General features: G+C 41.2%; 2 protein-coding genes across 3 annotated transcripts; both read right to left on the bottom strand.

Moving 5' to 3' along the window:
- Nucleotides 1–4,222: 4,222 nt before the first annotated feature.
- On the bottom strand, nucleotides 4,223–11,393 carry prdm13 (PR domain containing 13). The gene is made up of 4 exons (XM_067602328.1): nucleotides 11,101–11,393; nucleotides 9,461–9,592; nucleotides 9,215–9,335; nucleotides 4,223–6,900 (listed from the first exon to the last, which is right to left on the bottom strand). The coding sequence occupies exons 1-4, from the start codon at nucleotides 11,266–11,268 to the stop codon at nucleotides 5,411–5,413; spliced, it is 1,911 nt and encodes a 636-aa protein (XP_067458429.1). The 5' UTR covers nucleotides 11,269–11,393; the 3' UTR covers nucleotides 4,223–5,410.
- Nucleotides 11,394–17,715: 6,322 nt separating this feature from the next.
- Nucleotides 17,716–21,810, bottom strand: zgc:172323 (uncharacterized protein LOC564165 homolog). Of its 2 annotated transcripts, none has more exons than XM_067600149.1 (11): nucleotides 21,293–21,810; nucleotides 20,830–20,989; nucleotides 20,490–20,639; nucleotides 19,924–20,043; nucleotides 19,740–19,835; nucleotides 19,524–19,658; nucleotides 19,320–19,430; nucleotides 19,113–19,223; nucleotides 18,840–18,964; nucleotides 18,299–18,745; nucleotides 17,716–18,080 (listed from the first exon to the last, which is right to left on the bottom strand). In XM_067600149.1, the coding sequence occupies exons 1-11, from the start codon at nucleotides 21,514–21,516 to the stop codon at nucleotides 17,987–17,989; spliced, it is 1,773 nt and encodes a 590-aa protein (XP_067456250.1). In that variant the 5' UTR covers nucleotides 21,517–21,810; the 3' UTR covers nucleotides 17,716–17,986. The 2 variants fall into 2 exon arrangements, with proteins under 2 accessions (XP_067456250.1, XP_067456251.1); XM_067600150.1 differs by having other exon boundaries at nucleotides 18,031–18,080; nucleotides 18,293–18,745.
- Between the last annotated feature and the right edge of the window lie 2,259 nt (nucleotides 21,811–24,069).

Raw genomic sequence — 24,069 nt, forward strand, 5'->3', positions numbered from 1 at the left:
GATAACAAAACAGAAAATGTGACATGCTAATATTACCACAGTGTGATGCTTGGTTTATGCTCGACACAGCGTCCTCGGTGAGAGGGTACGTTAATGAGTTCTGAGGGAGAATTTAATTTCATATACTGTGATCTTCTTTAGGAGCCCTCACATTTGAATGAATTTTCAGCATCTTTACATGACAGAGAACTTGTACACTGAAAGTCTCGAATGGTGTAACATCTGCTTTGATTATTCTTCACACTATTTGGCATTATTACTTATTTAAAAAACAATGATGACTTTATCTGATCACTTAATTCTAAAAATTATATCCTACTATTTTTCACCTTTTTACAATCAACTTTTTGTATGTGAAATGGTAATGAGAATACAGCTGTTTTGACAAGTCTATTTTTCTTGAAGGGAATATATTTCACGCAAATCCATGATTTGTGAGTATTTACCAAAGGTGTCAGTTGTCCCAAAGATGACACACAATGTACAGAATATATTAAAATGTGATTAATTTCAGTTTTATAAGATTTGGGTGAATGTATAACCCAGACAGTCTGAACACCATGAAGAGAAAAAGTAACGATATATACTGTATGCGTGTATCCTTCTATACGTATCTTTGAGTTAAAGTGTTTCTCCATTTCAGTGACAATGTATAAAACATAGCCTACAGTAAATGGCAGTGAAAGAAGAGATTGGATGTAGTGGTGAATCATAGGCAGATTCCTTAAAATTGTCACAATTGGATTCAGTTTGCTACATCAAGGTCACACCTATCTTTGCCACCTTTACATCTTGTAAAAATGAGATTTTAAGTATTAAATTGCCAGCGACTGTCATTGTAGAATTTTTTCTCATTATTTTGCCTGTTGCTTCTACATTGTTACAACACGACCAGGGGGAATTGTGAACAAAACAAAGCACAAATCCGGGGTGGAGCAGCTGAAATAAAGTCAACAGATTTAGATTTTAGATTTGTTATTAGTGTGGACCACATCATACATGGACACTTGAATGCCTCAAAAATGGCTGCAGTGGTTTTCTCCCCCATATTCTGTGAGCTTGACTGGTCAGCAGAGTAGAAGAAGTCTGTGAAATGACAGGATACCAAGCCTGCTGGAGTCCTCCACATCCAAATGCAAGACAGCTATTTTTCCATTCCAAAACTCAATGTATGAAAAATTATACAAGTTAGTTGCAACCAAGTAATTTGATTGGACAAGAGGCATTCCATGAGTGCTGATATAGAGCACAACAGCACTGGGGCTTTTAACTATACATGTATCACTCCGCTTTACAGGTGTTATAGAAGGCAGGGACACACATATCTTACACCAACCACAGCCTGAGAGCCACTGCCATACAGAAACTGTCTGATGCGGGACTGTAGGTGAGGGAGTTCATGGCAGTGAGTGGGCATATGTGAGATGCTTTATATAAACATACAGAGACTATAATGTGAATTGTGGTTTATAGTGAGTGGCAGAACATACAAAATATACCGTTAAATGTCTTGCAGGTCTGAAAGCTTGCTAAAAAAGTCCATCCATGGAGAGAAGGAAACGATAGAGTAACGTACTGTCTGATCAAGCTGGTAATTCATCGGAATCACACGTCAACCAAAGCGACTGTCAACAGACTCTTATTTCACTGGTTGCACAATAAATGGAAACGTACAGATAAATGTACATGATACAAAGTAGCTGTTCAGTGGTAATGTGTAGACCTACACAAAGTAGCAAGCTAGTGTGCAGGAGAATGTTTATGTGTTGCTTGGCAACGGTCTAGTCGCAGAACTATTTGTGTTGACGGAGCCAAATAAATGATTAAACAAACAAACATTCATAATCTGTTGTCGTTTATTACTGTTAACTAATGAATAGCGATTGTAGAACTGTTGTATAAAAGCAATATCACACTCGAGGTTGTGCTGTTGTACTGAATATCAGCACGGCTGTGATTATCTTCACGAGGCCTACAACCGAATCAGAGCTGTGCTGATATTCAGTAACAACACTCCCTCTTGTGTGACATTGCTTAATTAAACTAAACTGCAAAGTTAGTCAGGGGGTTACCCTAACTAATCCCATTCAAAAAGATACACATTCCTTGGAGAAAATTGGAATTTCAGTATTCATTTGTTTAAATTGTGTTTGAATAGCTGCTGAGGAATTTTCTTTTACAGACATGTTCTTGTATGATTTCTCTGCAAAGTCTTACTCTTCTTTCCTAGGCCGGTCTCTTCAGTCTGCATACAAATAACACGACTTTACATTTTCAAATTGGGTGCAGTGCATAAGCCAAAATCCAATTTTGCGTGCAGGTGATACACCAATCCTTCCCAGGGAAGTGACGTCAATATAATGCGACATTTCTTTAGTTTATAAGGTGAATTACTTGGAGGAGGAAGGCTGGTTGGATAGCTAAATAATTATTACTAATTAGTAAGCAAAAGTTTGCAAAAGCAGCAGGAGAGCACTGTTGGAGGCCACCAACTGGACATCCTCAACGTCACGTCGGGCATTTTAACCAGAGATTTCTAGCGTCACTTCAGGACATTTTTACCGCCATGACCTTTTCCCAACTCTAACCAAGTGGTTTTTGTGCATAAACCTAACCAACGGCATTAAGTGATACGCGTAAAGGTTAAAACTGCGGCGTTAAATTGGCGAATCACCTGCACGCAAAATTGAACTTTGGCGTACGCACTGCAGCCAAATCACAGAGGATGACACTGAAACCTCTGGGGCATGCATTAGGCCTACATTTTCTAGAGTATTTTCAACAAGTTATTTCTAGTGCAAGAATCTATCATAGCCAAGGTAGATTTTACATAAGGAATAAGACTGTTGGTAATTTTTGTAAAAATGAATAAAAGTCATTTAGATATATGCAAGATCCAATAGGAAGGAAAAACAGATTTTAAATAGGACTGTGAAAATCCTAAAAGAAGCAAAACCTTTTCCTATAGAATTCTTATAGGATTTTTAGAAATTTATGAGAATCCTAAAGGATTCTATTGGAAAAGATGAAAATCCTTTGTCTTTTTGACTAGGGACGCAATTTAAAACATTAAAGTCGTGTTATTTGTACGCAGATTGTGAGAACGGGTTGTCTTTTCTGACCTGCCTTTTTCAATGAACCTAAGAGTTATTTGGACAAGTTGCAGTAAATCTGCGCTTAGTTTGTTATCAAAAGATTTCGTCTGTCTCTTTTGCCAAATCACCTTGAAGCTTCTGCAGGTTTAATAGACCATGCAAGTGTTGTATTTGATTTTAGTTAAAGTGTCCTCTAAAGTGTCCTCTTATGCTTCTTTATACTTCTACTCCGATAAATTTAGGAGATAAATATTGTACTTTTTAGTCCGCTGCATTTAGCTATTTGACAGCAATGTTACTTTACAAATCAATATTTTACATACGAAATTTATGATGGGCTTATTAAATACTATGCATTTTTATAAATTAAACTACCCAACAACTATGAAATAGATAAAGTGAGCTCCAACTTGACAACAGTAAAATAATATTTACACATTACTCAATCAACATTAATGATATAACAATATTATAACACTGTAAGGGTCAGTATTGTGCATCGAGTACTATTACTTTTGATGCTTTTAAGTACAATTTGGCTACATGCGTACTTTTATTTAAGTAACAACAATGCAGGATTTTTTTTTTTTTTTTTACTCTTAACGGAGTATTTTTACACTGCCGTTTTTACTTGGGTAAATAACTGAAATCTTCCTCTACAACTGGCAGAAAGACATCTCAAGACATTTCCACTTGGACATTAGAAAAGGGGAAAATACTGTATTCAACTTAACGAACGACAAAAGTAACCAGCATTTGCACTTCTCCAACTAAACGAATTTACTATTATTTTTTATCATTATCATTATTATTGTTGAAACAAGAAGAAAAAAGGCATATTCTCTATTCCTTCCACGCCTTATCGTGCGTGCGTTGACGTTTTTCTCGATGGCAACAGACCCGACAGTTCAGGCTGATTTTGTCAAACAACACGCTCAATAAATGTAGTGATGAGTCACAATATAACAGCAAATAAAGACATAAATTAGTGATACACGTATGAGAGGCTTTAAGAAATACTGAGGTTCGGGAATCTAACAATTTGCATGGAACCTCTTTTAAGGTTAAAACGTTCTTGTTAATATTCATCTCACTAATAAAACACGTTTTGGTATTTTAAATTTAATTTATTCAAAAACCAACCACTTATTGGACAGGAGTAAAATATTGTCTTCGTAGACAATATCACTTATAAACAAACGTATACAACACTTCTCCACTGAAATGTGAAATATCATACTTTACACTTCTTTACATAGGCTATAACTGCAATCAATACATTTTCTTTCTGTAGAAATCATTCCTTAAATAAAACTGGGCGCTGCTGGCTGCGTCTTTAAGAACAGCGTTCCTCGGCAAGAAAGTGCAAGTTTAAGTACAGTGTGTTCTTCAGTGAGGCGCGGGAAGTCAGGTTCATCATGAAATAATGGAAATAAGTTTGATTATAATAATCATTATGCAGCTGTCTTGTTGAAATGAAATGCCCACTGCTGTTTTTAAAGTGCAACTGGCAGTTTGGAGGGGAGAGTGTGAACATTGTGAATGCGTTGCCCATTTTTATTCACAATAAAAAACAAAACAAAATGAAAAGAATCATATTCTTTTGCAGTTCATAATTTCCCAAAATGTGTCCATATCGAGTCTGATGGAATGTAGTGCTCTTTTTTTTCTATTAGGCCTTTAGTTAAGTAGAGGGAGACACATAACAAAAGACAGTCCTGTTATCTTTTTTACACTGCAAAAAATATATACTCAAGAAGTCCTTTAGTCTCACATTCAGCCTTGACTGTTTTACTTTTTTTTTCTTAAAACGACTGAAAATATCTGTGACTGAGGTTGGATCATTGTTCTTGTCTCGTTGCTTTTGTTTTAGAGTTTTATAGAGATGTCAGCGTTTCTGAAACACGGCAGGGAAAGACATTTTTTGCATTTATTTTTCTAAAAAAGAAAAAGAAAAAAAGGGAATTGTCTGCAACACTACTGCTGATTGAAACTCGGTTAAGAAACCTGCGTCCTTGAGCAAGACACTGAACATTTAATCACTGGTACAGACATATTTTATCTGTGTGTCTAAACCTGATCTTAAAATATGTTGCCGAATCAAGATGAAAAAAAACGAACAAAAGCTTTAATCGGAGCCCACTCTAAGTCAAAAAAGAAATATTTCTGTCATCGTTAAGTATGGAATCCAAAGCTCAGACGCCCAATGTCAAAAAAATGTTCAAATGCAAGACTCAGTACAAGACTAAAGGACATGTTTTGTTGTGTAGCTACACCATTTTAACACAGTGAGCAGTCTCTCGATGGGCATCATCTCAGTCATTATTTTTGCTCGACTCTTGGTCGCTCTGGTCGTCGGTGAAGCAGACGTCTACGTCGCTGTCATTGTCACTCTTTTGCTCCGCGTCCTCAAACAGGCCTCCCGGTTTGTCCTCTATTTTCTTCACGGTCTGCCCGGGGTGTCTGGACTTGACATGCCTCTCCAGGTCCCGCCTTCGCACCAGCACCTTGCCGCAGAAGTCGCACCTGTAGGGGGTGTTTCCCTCGGCGTGGAGCCGGATGTGTTTGTTCAGGTTGCTGGGGTCTCCGAAGGGCCTGAAGCACACCTTGCACTTGAGCGGCTTGTAACCCGTGTGAGTCCTCATGTGGATTTTCAGGCCGTATTTCCTGGAGTATAGCTTGCCGCAGTACAGACACAGGTGTCCCTTTTTCGGTTTCCCAGACCCGGTGTTGCTGGCGCTCCCGGCGGGCATGGAGTCCAGCCGCGTCCGGTTCTTCTCCGCTGCGATTTCAGACAGCTGTTGCGTGTGCATGGCTATCTCCCGGTCGATGTTGGTGATTGAGCCCAGGTCTTGACTCAGTGAGGGCGCACCAAAGTAGGACATGGACTCTGGGTACTTGAGTAGGTTGCTGAAGTGGAATTTCAGCGGATAGTAAGGTGAGCTGTACAGAAGCTCCCCGTTATAAACAGTGAAGGGCATCAGTGGGATGTTACAGTCTCCACCATAAGTTTTGACACCATCGAAGTGAGGGAGAGAGAACCTTTCAAAATGGAGTCCGGGGGGCATCTGGGGGTAACGGGACGGGGACAGGCCTGAATGCATCCGACTCTCCACGTGCTTAAAGGCCGAGGTCTCCTCCATGTGAGGCAGCAACGGGAAACCTCGGATAGCGTTTGTGCACGGCACCATTGGAGATGTGGAGTCCATAATTGCAGGTGCGCACTTGGGTGGGTGGCTCCCTCCTCCGTTCAGGGTCTCACCCACATTGCGGATTGGTTTCATGTTCCCAATGAGTTTGCTGAATCCTAGGCCGCTCAGCTTCCCGTTGGCGTCCTCTCTGGACGCCTCGGCGCCCGGAACTTTGGAGACGCCGGTCGGTTTGAAAGCAGAGCGCACGCCCGGGTGGAAGCCCATGCTGCTCAGCACCGAGGATGTGGCGCCGAGGCCGAGGAGATGTCCCTGGTTTCTGGCTGACGTAACGCTCATGTCGAGCGCCCTGTCCTGCTCCTCAGAGCTGCTTTTCTTTGCCAGTCCCGCTTTGTTTAAAAATGGCGAGGAGGACACTGTCCGCCTACCAGAGTCTGAGATGGAGGAGTTATTGTGACCGCTCCTCGGAGAGGTGGTGGTGTTAGGGATGTCTCCAGACTTTGGTGACCTGCTGAAGGTCTCTGTTCCTCTGGCCTGTTCGCTGCTCACAACCCCCCGCCCGTTGCTCAGGGCACAGTGGAAGTGGATGTGGGCCTTGAGTGTGTTCGGGTATTTGAATATTCTCCAGCAGTACCAGCAAATGTAACGCTCCTCACCTGCAGACACAAGAGCAGACATAACATTAATGATGAGATGGATGCGGATCATTGGGTGAAACAACACAGCGTGACGTCAGATAATACTGATGACGTTCAAATTACCAATTTATTCCCGTGCGTAAAATGCTAATAACAGGTTTGGCAACCTGTAGAGAAAATACCTGTGAGCGCCTGCACAGACAAATGAACCCTTCTCCCCCAACGCCACCATCAACACACATTACAAATGCACAGAGACAGATTAGAGTGTGTGGTGAAATACATAATTTTGGAGCGCAGAGGCGTAAAAAATCGATTGTCACATTAAATTATCACAGTACAGGCTCGATATCCCATAGAAAGTGTCCCTTTAAAGAGCAACATCTCCATCACTCACTGCTACATTTTACCTGAAATTTGGATTTAGGCCTAATGGATGTAATCCGGTTTCTAAGATCCGGTGCCAAATGGTAATAGACACAGCGAGCCATCTTAATGACCCCCAGTCGAGCACTCAGAGGTTAATATAGATGTAATGATTTTGTAATCCTCATACAGGCCATTGTATATGATGGCCATCAAAAGAGCAAACGCCCTGCCCAATCTGGCGCTCAGAAACTGATGCATTGAATGCGGGACTTTCCCTCTCTGTGCTCTTTCCCGTGGAAGTGACAGCAGCTGTTGCTTGAAATCGCAAGTCTCCAGAAACAATGGCGCCGGCCCATCTGTTGACGCCTAATAATGGGAGTGAGCGTATGTCCAGGAGTGCACACGGTGTGTTGGGCCGGAGAATCAGGGCAATATACACCCCACATAAAAGTTAGCATTCATTAGGCCACAATACCTTAACGCACCCACCTAATTTGCCGTGAAGCACTTGTTTTTGAATTTATTTGCTTTTGAATACATGAATATTAATGACGGGATGACATTTGTTAACCTCTGTCTCTCAGCTGAATCACAAGCCTCTTCTTCTTCCATGGCCGCCGAGACGCGACAATCCCTGCTTTAATTGCGTTTTTTTTATCTTGTGTTTCAAGCACAGCGTAATTATGTTTTGGTTTTTTTTTTTTCCGACGCAAGTTTGATATAGTTTCCAGCTTTGCCTTTTTGCTTTTACATGTAGTCTATTCAATGAGTTAGAGGCCTTACCAGCAGGAAATATAAGTAGCTATCCTATAATAATAATTATTATTATTATAATTATAATCCCAAAAACACCGTCTATTGAAGGTATTTTCCTGCAAAGTAATCTAATCTAATCTTTTCTTTTTTTCAAACGGATTATTGTCTAGTGAGCTGGTGTTCTGACAAGATTATACGGATTTAGATTAATCCCCAAGCGCAAACACCAAATCCTCATTACAGCCCAAACAAACACAAACTGATGAGATGACAAAACTCATCCAAAAAAAAATCTGAAAAAGAAGAACGAGAGAAAATGGCGCAGGTATGTTCATGGTAAATAATATAGAGATCAGTGTCTAAATTGCACGTATTTTAGGTTCTGTGCCGTCAATCTAATTAATCTGTAATGAGATTTATTTTTCCTGTGACCTTTACATGCAAACATGGTATAGCTAATTGTTTCGTTTTTGGTTTTTTTGTTTTTGTTTGTTTGTTTTTTAACAAGAGCACTGTTGTTAGGTAATTTATCTGAAGTGTCTTCAGTAGCAAATAATCAACCAAATACTTAGAGATGCAAAATAAACACTACCAATTATCATTGTTGTCTTTTTTCTCAAAATAAAGTGAGGGTTAATATACATATTGTTTGTTATTTAATGTTAATACCGTGTGTTATTTGTTATTTGTTTATCGTATCTAGATTAAATCAATTCACAAATGAGTAAAGATAAATAAATTAATAAATAAATAGGCTGCCTGAGGAAAAAAACAACATGCAATTGATTTCCATCTCTCAGCGATAAAGGAGTGACATCACGGGTATTGGCAGCCATTTAAGCGTGCAGTGATGGACCCTTCAACATGTCGATGACTGTCAGGCCTATCTGTGCTTTATAGACAGGGCTGGAGCTGGGGGCATGCCCTCAGTTTTCCACTGTTGTTGCCTGACAGCAATCTTTACCAAATAACTAAACTGTTGCTTAAAAACTCGTTTAAAATCTGAAAACGTTTTTTTTTAATAGCTAAAAGCCGATATTAATGTTCCCCCTCACAGATAATGTGATATCTGGAATGATTTAATCATTTTTATTAAGAAAAGAAAAGAAAAAAAGGTAGAATTTCAAAGCTCATGTGATGATTGTCGTAACTTGCCCACCATTCCCACTGATAGTCCCCGGATCAAACAATCTACAATCTGAATTACCTTTCTCGTCGTGCGTGGGAGTGGCTGTGGTGGGGATGTCGTACCACTGGGCCAGAGCGTTAGAGTACCAAACACTGAGCTCCTCTCCTGCAGGGATTTCTCTTAGCACGCGGTAGAAAATCTTTAAAATATGAAAAAAAGAAAAGGAGAGAAGAGAATCCAAAGTTAAACAAGGTGTCCACCTGTAGGGGAAGTGACTTTCAGAAACTCCAGTAGGCCTAAAGGTGTGAGCGGATGAATATTCACCTGTCCTCCAGGTAAATCCGACACAGCCTCAAGGTTTTGCTCTTGACTGTTCCTGGCGGCGCGGATGAATCCGATCCAGTCTGGCACGGGACAGCCCGATTCATCCACAAACTCTCCGCGTACTAAACGGATCTAAGAAGGAAAGAAGACGGTCAGAATAAGCATGAGCATAAATGAGAAGATGGGAAATATGAACACTAAAGACCCTCCAACATGCAGGTAAATAAACACATGATTACATTAATATATAGGCTACAAACACATTTGGCTTATTTCAAAGATTTTAACCGTTGCAAATTTTTATTTCCTAAATGCATTTGTTAACCCTCCTATTTATTATTTATTTATCATCATGGATCTATTTGTTTATCGATATTTTATTTAACGAATATTACCACCAGTATTGTCGTCCATCACTGGCTGCTGTAGTACCTGGAGGTGTGACCAAAACGCTCTTAATGCGTCTTTATCCGCTCTGCTGATAATTTACTAAAGAGAATGACACACAGGCCTAATTGAGTTGATATGGGAAACGAATTTGAGGAGTGTCAGAGCGTTTCTAAACTGTTCAAGGACATTAAAGATCGAAGCGTGACATTTGACACAGAGATTGCACCTGATGATCGCCGGCGGCCCGGGGCCACGCATTTAGACGCATCAATCACAACCGCTGACAGCTGCAACAATAACAGGGTGCGGCTGTAAATGCGCTTATAGCAGCAAATTGTTTACTATTGTTGATGTAAAAAGTCTGATTTTGCACGTTGATTTATTTATTTATTTATTTCCATTTTTTTTTATTTGAAAATTTCTAATGGTTTAATAGTTTTTTAATTATTTTCTCCCTTAGACTTTTAAAATATTACACTATATAATATAAACACTACGCTGCTGTTAATCTGAACAACCAGGTCCAATAACATGAATGCAGTTAGTCTGATTTTTTTTAATCTTCTATCACTGTTGTTATTATGTATATTTTTTCTTGGCCCCAGGCTGCGGCCCCGACCTCCGTGGCATCTTTCTGCGGCCGGATTACATTGAAATTAAACGGCTCATCGGAATAACAGGCCCGCCAGGCAGTGAAATGTGAGGCGGCTGAGGGCTGAAATCCCGCACAGCACACCCGGTCGCCCATTAGGCCGGTTAAGTAGAAGCACAGACTGACAAGTCGGCCACTAATAGAGCTCAATTATTTCCAACTTGACAGGCCAAACCAATTAATAACTGAAGGCCCGATGAAGTTTGACAGCACAGCTTTAAAATCCAAACCCAGTTCGTTCGTTTTTAATAACAGACCGGTTTAAATGTACGAGATTACAAAAGCAGTGTGTGTGCAGATATTTATGATTGTTTTATTAATCGGTGGTTTACATTTTTCACGCATAACAAATAGTAACAGACTTCAACATTGTTTGGAATTTCTTTACTATTAATGCAGTTTTTAAATGACATTAGTAATAAATAAAAGTTGATGTGATACTGTAGAGCTGCAGCACTTATTCAAAGCTCTCCAGTGCACCTGATTAACCTGCATCACTTCAAATACCTCAGAATGTGACGGATTATAAAATAAGACATAAAAACTAAACCCATCATTTCTTTAAACATATATTTTTTTAAAAGTCTTTTAAACTTACCTTTTTCTTGGGTCCAACTTCTTTGCGGTCCGACACGTACTTCCCCAGTTTAAAGATGCCCGGTACCGGTCCTATCTGGAGCCCGGCCGGGATGCTGCAGTCCGCAAACACACTGACGGTAGTGGGCGCCCGGGTGGCTTGCATGGCGTGGGGTGAGATCAGAACCATGAAGGCTGATGGAGACCGATTGGGAGAGTGCAGGGAATGAGGAAGAGGAGGAGGAGAGGATGAGGACCGGCCGATATCCGCCCTCAAAGTGACGCGGTGCCGTTATGCTCTCCGGCTTTTCTAGTGATGGTGCGGGCAAGGTAGCCCCCCTCCACAGCCTCCACCCCCCCAGCTACCCCCCCGACCTCTCCAGCTCAGGATGCAAGTGTGTGTGTGTGTGTGTGTGTGTGTGTGTGAATGGGAAGGGGGGCGTGCAGAGAGGTGATGCGGTGCTATAAGGTAGTTCAGATGGGGAAGCAGAGAGAGAGGGGGGGGAGCGGTCCTGAGTTTGCAGCAGCAGCAGCAGCGCTCCGGCTTAAGTGCGTTTGTGTGTGTGTGTGTTTGTATGTGTGTGTGTGTGTGTGTGTGTGTGTGTGTGTGTGTGTGTGTGTGTGTGAGTGAGTGAGTGTGAGAGAGTTGGGCTCTCCCAGCAGCTGTGAGGAGAGGGAAAACGGGCCGGCCTGGTCACATGGAGACTTTCCCTCACCCCGCCGCATAATGAATTGCTCCAAAACGGTCAAGAGACACAAAGGGCCAGGCGACCTTCCCATCCCCAAAATCCAATTTGTCAAGGGCAGAGAAAAGAGGGTGCAGAATCAAAGGTCCAGAGCGACCATTAATCCTCAGCATGTGGCTTTATCCTCCAGACAGTTCCGATATTTTAACTGACAAATCCACTGTATAATTTATCCATAAATCCTCACCCTTTTCCATTCTTCCCTTTCAAGCCAGGTTTTGGAAATCAGTGGCTACTTTAAATCTACTTGGCTGGCATTCTTTGCGTTTTTATATACTTCAAAGCGCTTTATTCTCCTCCTCCTTTGTGCCCGTAGTTTAACAAAAGGAGCAGGGAAGTTTAGAGGACTTGTTAACTTCTATTGACTCTCGGCGTGTGCCGGGTTGAGATCAGGCAGGTACTGAAAAGGGAGAACCACCAGCAGGAAGAGAGAGGGGGAATAAAACTTGAATATAACCATCACCATCTTCCCAACGCACACACACTTGTGGTTTTCTTGTCTTGTCTTCCTCATTCAGCACAGGTTGATTCTGATATATTATTGTTAAAGGCATAGAAAAAAATAATAATTGTACAAATCATTTATCATATTCGGCGATTCATAATTTTACATTCTATGGTGAATCAATTGTGTAACCTGTTTTAATAAATAAATAAATATATGTATTTATTATAAACGCCCCTTATTAAAAAAAATGAGTGATGCTATATTAATCGAACAGTTCATAATATCACATACAGCAAGAGTCCTAAAGGAATGTTTTGAACATAGATTATTAAAATAAAGAGGATGAAAATAATCGGGATTATTAGGAGAATTAAATTGTTCTATATTTCGTTCAATATGGTTTCTGTTAATCCAGGATTAAATCCCACAGACACCCCGAAGTCATTACAGAAATATCATAGAAATGATTGTGATTAAATGATTGATTTTACAATGAAAAAAAATACAAAATGTGCAACGTTGATGTCCTGTGAAAACCGTGTATCTCTAAAACGTTGACATTTTTCAGATCGTCGTTGCAACTAATGCAAGAAGGGGGAAGATTTCCTCAGTCCATAATGAATTAGTGAATCTTTCAGTTTTTCTCACAAAAAATAAATAAATAAAACTAGAAATGAAAAAAAAATCATCTCCAAATTTTAGAGATTCGTGGTTTTCACTAGACAGCAACGATAAGCAAAAATATTAACATGTCTTAAAGCCTTGTGGGAAAAGCTTTCATGCGTAGATTTCTAGAGCCATCAGCCCAACTGTAACCCCATCCAGATGATCAGAAACGTCACATTTTACAGTTTATCATCACTTCGGACCACATGACACTGGTGACAATAAGACCTGAAAAGGCACAGAGGTTTTAATGACATGAATGTCAAGAGATAAAGTCTTACTGTGATTGGAGGTCAGAGGAGCAGAGGGAGGCTCCAACATGTGGCTCAGTGGCAGCAGGTTTTTTAAAAAAAAACTGAGTTGGATCCCTTTGATGATGCGATGATGAGTCTGGACACAGAAGAACAAGAACCTGTGGGCGATCAATTCAGACCATGAACATGTTGACCTTTGACCTGTCCACTGGGGACTGTGTCTCTGCCTAAACCAAAGTCAGAATCATAACAAGTAGAACAGGACCTGTGGTGTGATGACCCTCCTATAGGTTTATTAATAACATTTAATATAAAATATCTATAAATGAGAAGTTTAACTGCATGCAATATTTGATATATTTAGAATATTATAATGAGATCATGACTAAAATGAGGAATAATTAAGCAAAAAAACAGCAATTAAACAAAAACTTTACTTCAAATACATTTCAATTTAGTTCATCTGGGCTTAATTTCCTTTTTTTTTTTTGAAACTGTTCAGGTAAAATAATAAACAATACACAGTAATCTCTCTCTCTCTCTCTCTCTCTCTCTCTCTCCTCCCTGCACTCCTCCACACTCAAAGAGCTTGAACGACACGCGAACAATCTCATCAATAGGCGCAATGTTTGCGCCTGGCTGTGCGGAGGGGTTATTTATTAACGCCTCGCCATTTGCGGCTGGTTCCCATCCACCCCGTGCGCTGCTTTAAAGTCCCGCACTTCTCCACAGTGAAATTAATTATTCTCCGAGGAGGAGGAGGAGGAGGAGGAGGAGGGGGGGCGGAGACGAAGACGTTTCCTTTCTGTTAGCGGAGCCGCTTATAGTAAAAGTCGCTGGGGTGAATCCCCGCTGCACTGTGCGCACTGAAGCCCTGAAGAGCAGTCAAAAGGCTCAGTGACAGAGTGAAAGCAGTGTTGGAAGCAAATGGGATGGAAAATTAAATGAAATTAAATGGTTTGACCGGCGGTATTGTCCCTCTTCTTTTTGTAAGAAAAAGACACATTAATTACATGGTCGGATCTTTATTCTGGGACAATATTGCGGAGTCAATCAACAGCATTCCGCAAGTGCGATTCTCTTAAATGAACTCCGCATCTCTTTAATGAACTTAAATAACGACCTGAGAAGAATCGGAGGTTTGAGAGGAGGGAGACGTTTTTTATGGGCGGCTCTGCCCGGCTCTTGCCAGCCCTTTTGGATTTTAACTGTCTAAACGGTGGGGCTCTGATTTAACTGGTTGGCCATTAATGAGCCATGAATATAGAGGAACAACCTGTCTGCAAAGCAACGCGGTAAATACAGAGAGCAATGCCCCACCAGGGATCTCCATTCATGCGCCCTGACTATACTTCAGGGGTGCCAAGGGTTCACCACCACCTCTCCTGGACTGGTTTCAATGGCCTACCATTTAAGACCCCTCTGAGCTCAGAAGAAAACACATTTTTTATGTCGACCCATAAAACTTTGTTTGGGTCTATTCAAAAGATCCCAATCATTGTCCCACTTAGCAATGTGGCCTATTTCTCAAAGATTCCCACGTTTTAGAAGTGACTTTGCGCTTGTGTTTGTCGAAATAAATTATTTCTCCGCATGTAAGCCCGCGTCTTCTGCACCTCTCACATACATTTGGTCACACTTCTTTCATTTAAAAAAAAAAAAAAAGAAAGAAAGAAAACTTCAATCCTCATGCTTATAGTTTTCTGGACAGCCTGAACTTAATCCAGCAAAAGAACCAGAAGGTATTATTATTCCTTTCAGATCTGAGCCCGCTCTCAAACAAAGAGAAAAGCTTTAGACAGGCATGTTTATCTTGTTCTTCGCCTTTCTTTCCTCTGTTTATACCAACCCGGCCACACTGAAGGTGTTTTTCTGTCTGAGAAACCTGGGGAAAGATGCAAGCTGCACCAAGGGCAGACCAGCTGCCTTGATGCGGGTGGGACATTAGCGACGCGTTTGAATAGTAATTATGCTTGTATGGGACTCCCACCAGATGACATGATTGGGATTTTAACCCAGACTAATATTCAAAATCGCATTAGAGAGGAGCCGAATAAACGGCACCTGATTGAACGCAGTTCATGCGTGATTTCTTTCAGAGTGCCTTCTCTTCTCCCTCAGAAGTGGGCTGCACCGTTTTTGTATTCAAAGTCTCTACAAAGTTTTTGCGCCGGGCTTTTTTCAGCCACATTTCCCTGACTTAAACTCACTTTGTCTCGCATGAGGAGACGCGGATAAAGGCGTGTGAAGTTGCTTGAATTGATATGTTTCGGTGTACCTTATAAATTCATACCTTTTCTCACCCGACCGCCTCAGAAAGAAAGTGTCACTCAGGCCGATTCTCTCTGCTGTCCAACGCATTTAGCAGGAGATCTATTTGAGAAGTTCATTCCTAGGCAAATGTATGCAGGCAGGGCTCTGGATGAATAGAGCAGCGTGTCAGCCGACCCTAATTGGGATTTAGCCACCCAAAGCATATGCACAAAGTGACAGAAAATCACAGGTTTCAAAGAAAGTCACAACTTTTGCCCTTCTTGGTGAATACATGGAGCTCTTTCCTTCATCTTAGAGTAAAACAGCATTTTTCTTATAGGATGAAGGTTAGTGACCCAGTCTGCAAAGCGACATGTTTCTGCAAACTAAAAGTGTGAGCAAAACAACTACAGGCAAAGAGCATGTTTGAGGATGTGTAACCTTGACTGGGCCTATATGCTTGAATGAGACGAGATGTTTCAGTCGAAGTCACAGTTGTTTGGCTGCGTGAACAAATATCTGAATCATTTCATAGCTTTTCTTCTTTTCTTTTCTCTTCTTTCAAACAGTAAAAACGAATATTTTTAAACAGATGTTTGACATGTGATTCGACCATTTTATACTGAGGAAATATTTAGTAATAATAGTAGTAATAATAGCAATAATAATATAAGTAATTTACAACAATAATTGTATCAGCCTATATTTATTCTTATTTTAAAAAAATCTACAATTTAGTTTTATAGAAATGCTGTTGGCTTATATATATACATATATATATATATATATATATATGTGTGTGTGTGTGTGTGTGTGTGTGTGTGTGTGTGTGTGTGTGTGTGTGTGTGTGTATTAGTGTGTCTGTGTTTGCACTCCGAGGACGGAGCACCATGGAGAGCTCCGCTTTCCGCACAAATATACACACATACACAAATTCTCTTCTTTGTTAATTATACTGATGATAAATTCCATCCCATCATATAGCTGAGAATGTTTGTTTTTTTATCTCCCTGAACTCAAGCCTAAATATAAAAGCTCATATACACTCTTCAGGTTGGATGCACATTAATAATTCGCTGTAACAAAATGTAATCTAATGATATGAGCGTCTCGCGGCTCCTCATTATAGCTCCGATGGACAGTTCAAACTAATTGTCTCCTGCATGTTCGGGTGGGATGAGCTTGTGGAAATGATGTCCGACAGAGATGTTGATTATTTTAACACGAATCCGCCATATAATCAGCATAAAAATATGAATAATGGGTGTAGAAATGACAGGTTTTTGAACAAGCTGCTGCTTAGACAGTTCAGTGGATCCCTCAACATGGTGAGCATACTATTTTTAATTGAGTTTGCTTGTTTTTCTTTATTTTATTACTTGAGTCACAAGTCTGCTGCTGTGCTTGTATTGAAGTATGAGAAAATCCCATTTTCATTTTTCTTTTTCAATTTGTGGGAACTATTCTTGTTTTGTTGCACATTTTGTATTGAAAATTCTTTTCTCAGGAAATGACATAGTGTGCAACATATCCATTCCTGAAGGTGGTCTAATCCCTGCACTAAAATTGTACATTTGAAGCAATAAACATTAAAATGTCAGCAATTTTTCTCATTACTTTGTGAATTTCCATCTGTATCAAAAGCAAAACATTTAAAGGTTCTACTATATGTAATGCAGAGGCATTTCACAAAGAAATGATATTAGATTTTCAGTCTTAACTTGTGTTTAGTCAGATGTGTCCTATAATAATAATAATAATGACACAGTAATCTCATTGCTGCCCTAATAACACTGGTCCTTTTCTGATCTTTGTTGCAGTTTCTGTCAGAGGATTGCTGTGTTGCATGTCTCTGCTCTCTGCCCCTGAGCAGGACACTGAGTGTGTTTGGCATCTGCTGGCCAGATCCAATCGCTCCCAATCAGCAGCAGTAGGAAAAGGTGTGGATGTGGATGGAATGAGGACAGGAAACGGCTGTGTGCCGTCACTTCGCTGCAGGACAAAATTTGACTGACACATTCCTTCGCCCTCCAGAAAGTGTCAGGGCGACCGCCTCGACCCTCAGGTGACTCTGTCTCTCTCTCTGTTGTGTTCTTCCCTCACTACCTCTTTTTCCTTTCCCTTTATCTTATCCAGCCAGTGCTATGAACACAAGCAACATCTCTCTCAGTGAAGGGAAAATACAGCTTTACCAGAGTACTTGATGATACTCATCAGGTACCTTAAACAATAACCCAAAAAAGACATCAAATAAAAGCAAGACAAGGTAATTGGATGCTGATAGCTTTATTTGCAGTGAGTAGAAAAAAAGGGGGAGTGTAAGGCACACAAAAGTTTAGAGACCATATTGAGTGTTTCTAGTGAGGCATATTTAAACCCCACGGGTGATGGTTTGACTCTGTAGCAAAGGGTCATTGATGGTCTTCTTGTCCAGGCCAAAGGGCAAAGGTCAGTGCCCAGACATGGGGTTTGGTCAGTGCAAAGCTCAGAGGGGCGTGGAAGTTTAGGGGTGAGAGGAGGTCATTTGGGAATTCGTGCTGCTCATTCGTTGTCAGAATCGTCGGCTGCACCGGTGATGGTGTAGGTTTGTTCCTGGTGGTCCGTCTCCACTACGTCATCCTCATTTTTGACTGTCCTGTAGGGGAGGAAGGAAAATGGAGAGCAAAAGAAGCTTGTTACAGCTCTTAAACAGGCTGGACTAACCCTAACGCTATCAGAAAGCATTTTAAGACACTTTATGTCATTGCTTCTTAATCAAGGGTATGTATGATTTTATTGTCCGGGTTTGAATGCTGAAATAAACAGAAGCTGTGTTTAGAAGAAATAGAAAAAAATACCTGACGGTACCTTTACCTAATGAGCACCGTCCTTCTCTCCGTCAGCTCCACTGCCTGGTCTCCATAGGGCTCAGATCCATCTGATCCCATTCCAGCACCACTGGCGTCACCCATTCCTCCGCCAGTCTTCCCCTTTCCATCAGTGCCTGACAGTGCAACACCTACATCATCTCCACCCACACCCTCACTGCCCCCGCTTCCACCACCCATTCCACGATCTTTACCTTCATCACCCTTCCCTCCACCTACACCGCCATTTCCACCACCGGGCCCCATGCCTAGTCCACCCGTGCCACTTGTGCCTGCAGTGCCACCACCACTGCCTCCAATGCCGCCACCCATTCCACCTGCACCGCCCATGCCTCCACTGAAGCTCATCCCAGAACCAATGGCGCTACAGCCAGTAAGAGACATGGCTTGCATCATATCAGAGAGTCGCAGGTTCTCTCCTTCAATAAGTTTTCTGTAAGAAAAAAATAGATATTAAAACTGTTGCTTACGTTTATTTAAATACATTTCATAATACTATGTCTATTTTTAAGTGATTTTCCTTTCACCTGTAAGTCGTAATCTCGATCTCCAGAGACATCTTGATATTCAGGAGGTCCTGGTAGTCGCGCAGGTGCAGCGCAATTTTCTCCTTGGTGGATTTCAGCTCGAGCTGCAGGGCCTCAATCCGAGCCTGTCGGTTAACAGAGACATAAAATTACTGTATGAATGAACTATTGTGGTGGCTTTGTGTCTGCATGCATGAAAGGCATTGTATGTATTCATGGCTGACTCTGGGGTGTCCAGGTGTGCACCCTGGGATAACAAAAGCGTATCTTTACCTGCAGGTCTTCCAGTTCTTTCTTATACTTTTCTTTCATCTCTCGGATCTGGGCCTCAAGAGCTTCATTCCTGGTCCTCAGGCTATCCAACTCTCGTTCCTTGTTTTGGATCTTGAGATATTTTTTGCGTGGATTATAGTTATTATAGTGATTCAGTATTAATTCTTAATAAATCATCATTCTTTCATTTTCACTCATGATACTCACGTCCTTTTTGGCATTTGTTATTTCTTCTCTAATGCCTCGAACCTTATCCACATGCCTCGTTGTCTTGTTGGTTAGATCTTCAAATTTATTTTTATACCATGAATCCATCTCCTAAAATTGAAGGATGAACATTTGAAACACTCACATAAGTTTAATCTGAAATGCCAAAAGCTTATTACAGTTTATCTTCAGAAAGGATTTTACCTGGAGATTTTTAGCTGCGATGTCATCATATTGAGTTTGGATTTGTTTCAAAGCAGCAGCAAGATCAGGCAGTTCGAATGCACTCGACGCTGTGGCATGAGCTGAATAAATCTGTTTCATCAGCTCATCAATTTCCTGGAGAAAAACAAGATTTTTGTTATCATCGCAATGAAAGGCAAAGTGTTTTCATAATCCCTGCACAAAGATGTTATCCACCTGTTGATGGACCCGTTTAAGGAATTCAATTTCAACTTCCAGCTGCTCCAGCTTCTTCTCCAAGGCAATGCGTGAGGAGGTGGCTTTGTCAACATCCTGAAGAACACACAGCATTATTATCATTTATGATCACAAATTAATTTAATAAGGAGAAGGTGATATTGGGTAATGAAAGGTAACATACTGGGCGGAAAGCTTCAATTTCGGCCTCAGCTTTCCTCCTCAGCTCAACTGCCTCCTCATATTTGATTTTGATAGCCTCTAGTTGAGCAGCTGTGGACTCCTTAGCTGCCAAGGAAATGTCCTGAAAACCAAGAAGCCAGAAGTAATATGGTCGTCTATTAGATTTGAAGGTGTGTGCAAGGGTGTGTGCAAAATCAGCCTCTTTTGCATGTTCTGTATGAACATCATTCCTGTGTGTGTGAGAGTGTGTGTGTGTCTATGAATGCATAGTCAAGCCATCTCATCTGTGCATAAAACATTGCTGAGGACAGCTGTACTCTATGACACCTTAACACGCTGAAGCACCTCTCCATTTGCCTGCCAGAAATAAGCCTGTTACCAGGTGAGGAACCTAGAAAACACCAAGTTGACGTCTTGTATCGTTGCTTGGATAGATATTCTACAGCTCAGTGAGGTGTAAACATCGCCGGGAAACAAAGAATTTAGGCTTCATGCTCTATTGAGCATCTGAAATGTAAAAAAAAAAAGAAGCAGAAGAGATGTGCGACTTGGATGATTCTGTCTCACCCGCTGAACTCTCATCTGGTCAGCAACCTTTTTCAGCTCTCTCAGCTGTTCCTCATATAGGAGGCGCAGACCTGATGGCCTCTCAAACCTGTTCTGGTAGGCCTCGATCTCTCCCTCCAATAGCTTGTTCTGCTGCTCAAGAGATCGAACCTGTAAAGGCGAGAAAACCTCTGCTGTGATATTTCAAACATGCCTGAACCAGACACCACAGTATGTGCTCACAGAGGTGAGAGGAATATGCCCCCATTTTTCAAAGAAAGACATTTTTAGTCTATCCTGACAAATATGTTCATCTGCACATGGGAGAAATGAAATCTGGTTAGTTTGAAGGCTGGGGTACCTTGTCAATGTACACAGCCAGTCTGTCATTGAGGACGACCATCTCCTGTCTTTCATTGGTGCGGGTGCTGCGGAATTGCTGGTTCTCAGCTGCAGCCACATCCAGATCTATAGCAGGTTCTCCACTGGGCCCAACACAAACCATGGCTCCTGCACCCACACTGCAAACACGTTCCAATACACATTATTCCCAGTGCCACAGACATCAAATTTGTAGATGGCATCTCATGAGAAAATGTTAATGCAAACTATCGAATAAAAATTAATGGCATTTAAACTTGATTTAAAAATTGTTGGTTACATCTAAGGAATCTTGACTGTAAGTTTTAACATTGTCTCTACTTACATGTACTTTCATTGGGTACACAATTCTGCAGGCTATTAGAAAATGAGCCTTCCAAATCATCTTTGAGTTTAAAGGACATCTGTCCATGTATGTAGGTACTGTAGCGGACACAGCTTACCCTGCTCCAATCATGCGAGACCTGCGTGCAGCTGAGACGGTCCTTCGTCCCACTGACTCCACACGCATGCCCCTGGCCCCGGCTCCGCAGGGGTAGCCGGCGGATGCATGACGGACCTCTCTCCTAGTGGGGGATGGGCTGGACACCCTGACCTGGTAGGACGAGCTGCTGCTGTCCTCAAAGTGACGGCGGTAGGACGAGATCCTCTCCGGGCTGTGGCTCATGGTGGCAGCAGCAACTGTGTAGCCTTTGGTTCTCTGAGGAAGAAAAAGGAAGAAATACTCAAGCAGGGCCTGTCTGTGGTCTTACTGCACTTCACTGCTGCTCCACTCTGTTTGCACTCCCTGATTGTCAACCCACTCTCAGGTTTTATACTCCCCATCGCCAGCCATGCCCCCGTCTGTCCAAGACTACGCAGTTCATGAGCCAACACCTGTGGAATCTTGAACCTCTGCATCAACGCAGGCTTGACCTGCTGCTCAGATATCTATCAGCAGCTTGTGAGGAGCTGAGCTGGGCTGGAACAGTGACTGACGACATCATGTACCACGTATGCGGGGTTCACTCATTAATCTCTGGAAAATACAGAGTGTGATCATGTATCAGCCTGCCTTTATCAAGACCATAATAGGCTTTTCTAGGGTTACAGACGGTTACAGCATATCCATCACCTCAGTGACTACTGCAGCACTGGGCAGCAGACAGACAAGCAGGCAGGCAGGCAGGCAGGGTCTGGTCAGTCATAGCAGCCAGTAGGTGCAGCTCTGATGTGATCTGCTCTGATGGGACGAGGGACTTTAATTGAATGCCGAGCAGAAGCTGGAGGGTGACCTGATGAGGGCTGTGGAGGAACAAAGGGCCCTGGCAAGATTTGACATAAATTAGTAGGCTACTTATTAGTCTGGTCTGTTTTCAGCATATTAAAACTGGAGTATGCAGGAAAAAAGAAAATGGAATTAACTGCTTCTGAGGGTAAATAAGGAGGCAGAAGAAGAGGAGGGGGGAGTTGTAGTCTGGAGTTTATGCTTGACATGGCACAGTGATATGAGGGGAGAAAACAGTGGTCAGGCCTGTTCAGGGCAATTCTCCATTGGCACCTACGGGGTCACTTGGTCAAGGGTCAGTTAATAATGCATAATATAATACCAATTATTGTAAACAGTAAGTCCCAGCAACATTAACCCTCCTGTAAAATACCCAACCTTATAAAATACCTCAGGTTTCACACACACAGAAAACCAAAGAATAACCAAACTATAGATTAAATCCTGTCCAAAAGCTAGAAGATATTGTTTTGTTTTGTTTTTTTTAAATTTTAGCACATTTAAAACATAAAACCCAACTTGTAAAATGCTTGTAAATAATCTTTTCTGTGAAACTTGGATTAAGTGAGCATCTATTTCTTTTCATTGACCTCAGACTTTACAGCAGCCTGGGACTTTTAGGAAGAGTTGGAGTCTGTGAGTCATGTGAACAATCTATCTCTGCTAAGTATTTATTAGTCCTCACTTCAAATGCCAAAACAACCCCACCCCCTATGTTTCATTTAACTATTAACCCTTGTGTTTTGTTGGCACTGACTCTATACTTTCACATTGTTTTCCCACATGCCCATATTCTCATATTTATTTTTCCTTTCTTCTGAACCTTATAAAACGTCAATTTATAGATAAGTTTTAAAATGATAACCCTCCCCTTTGACGCAAACTGGACTTGTACAGAAATTACCATAAAGCATTGTTATTGTACGTTAAAAGGAAGTATTTCATATTTGATGTTATAAAGACTATACATGAACACATACAGAGGGGTCACTGAATGGTTTGATGAGTATGAAAATGATATGAATCATATGCAAGACCATCACAGTCACCAGATCTCAACCTAATTGAACACCTATGGGAGACTTTGGACTGACGTGTTAGACAGCGCTCTCCACCACCATCATCAAAACACCGAATGAGGGAATATCTTTTTTAAGAATGGTTTTCATCCTTCCAGTAGAGTTCAGACACTTGTAAAATCATTGCCAAGGTGTATTGAACCTGTTCTGACAGCATGTGGTGGCCTAACACCTTACTAAGACACTTTATGTTGGTTTTTCCTTTTAATTTGTAACCCGTGCATATGTTCCTATTGTTATTCTCAGACAACAAAATGTACAATGTGTTATTGACCGTGATGTTACTTATGTTTGGGGTCAACAGTCCCCAGAGATAGAAAAACCCCCTTACTGCATCACACCTCATATGAACACACTGTTATGAACAAATAATTGGTTGGAAATCCAGTTAGACTTATTTGGGATTTGGGAGTGGGAAGAGTCATCAGTAAGTATCAAGGTGATAAAATAATGTTTAGTATGTTTTTTGAGCTGTTAAAGAGGGCTTAAACTAAAGGAACACACAATACACAGGATATGGACAGATCTGCTTTTACAGTCAAATATGAACATGTACAATTATTTCAAAGGATCGGATGCTTCCTTTGCCTCCTTGAAAAATACTTTTTAATGTAAGTACAAATAGCGTTAACACTTCTGAGCCATATTATTTACTCATGCATGTGGAAAAGTCACTCAAGAGTTCAGTTTCCTTTTGACTGTGACTCAACAAGCTGCTCATATAGTTATTCATCTAAATGTTTATGATTAAATTGAACAAGACTATGAGATAATTATGAGTTCTGTTTGGACTTTCATCTTCACATTTAAAAGACGAGGTTAATAGGGAGCAAGGTCCATGGCTGTAGTCGACGTGCTGTAGTAGAGGCATTCC

The sequence above is a fragment of the Thunnus thynnus genome, chromosome 10 (genome assembly GCF_963924715.1).
Source record: "Thunnus thynnus chromosome 10, fThuThy2.1, whole genome shotgun sequence".
In the NCBI taxonomy this organism is placed as follows: domain Eukaryota; kingdom Metazoa; phylum Chordata; class Actinopteri; order Scombriformes; family Scombridae; genus Thunnus; species Thunnus thynnus.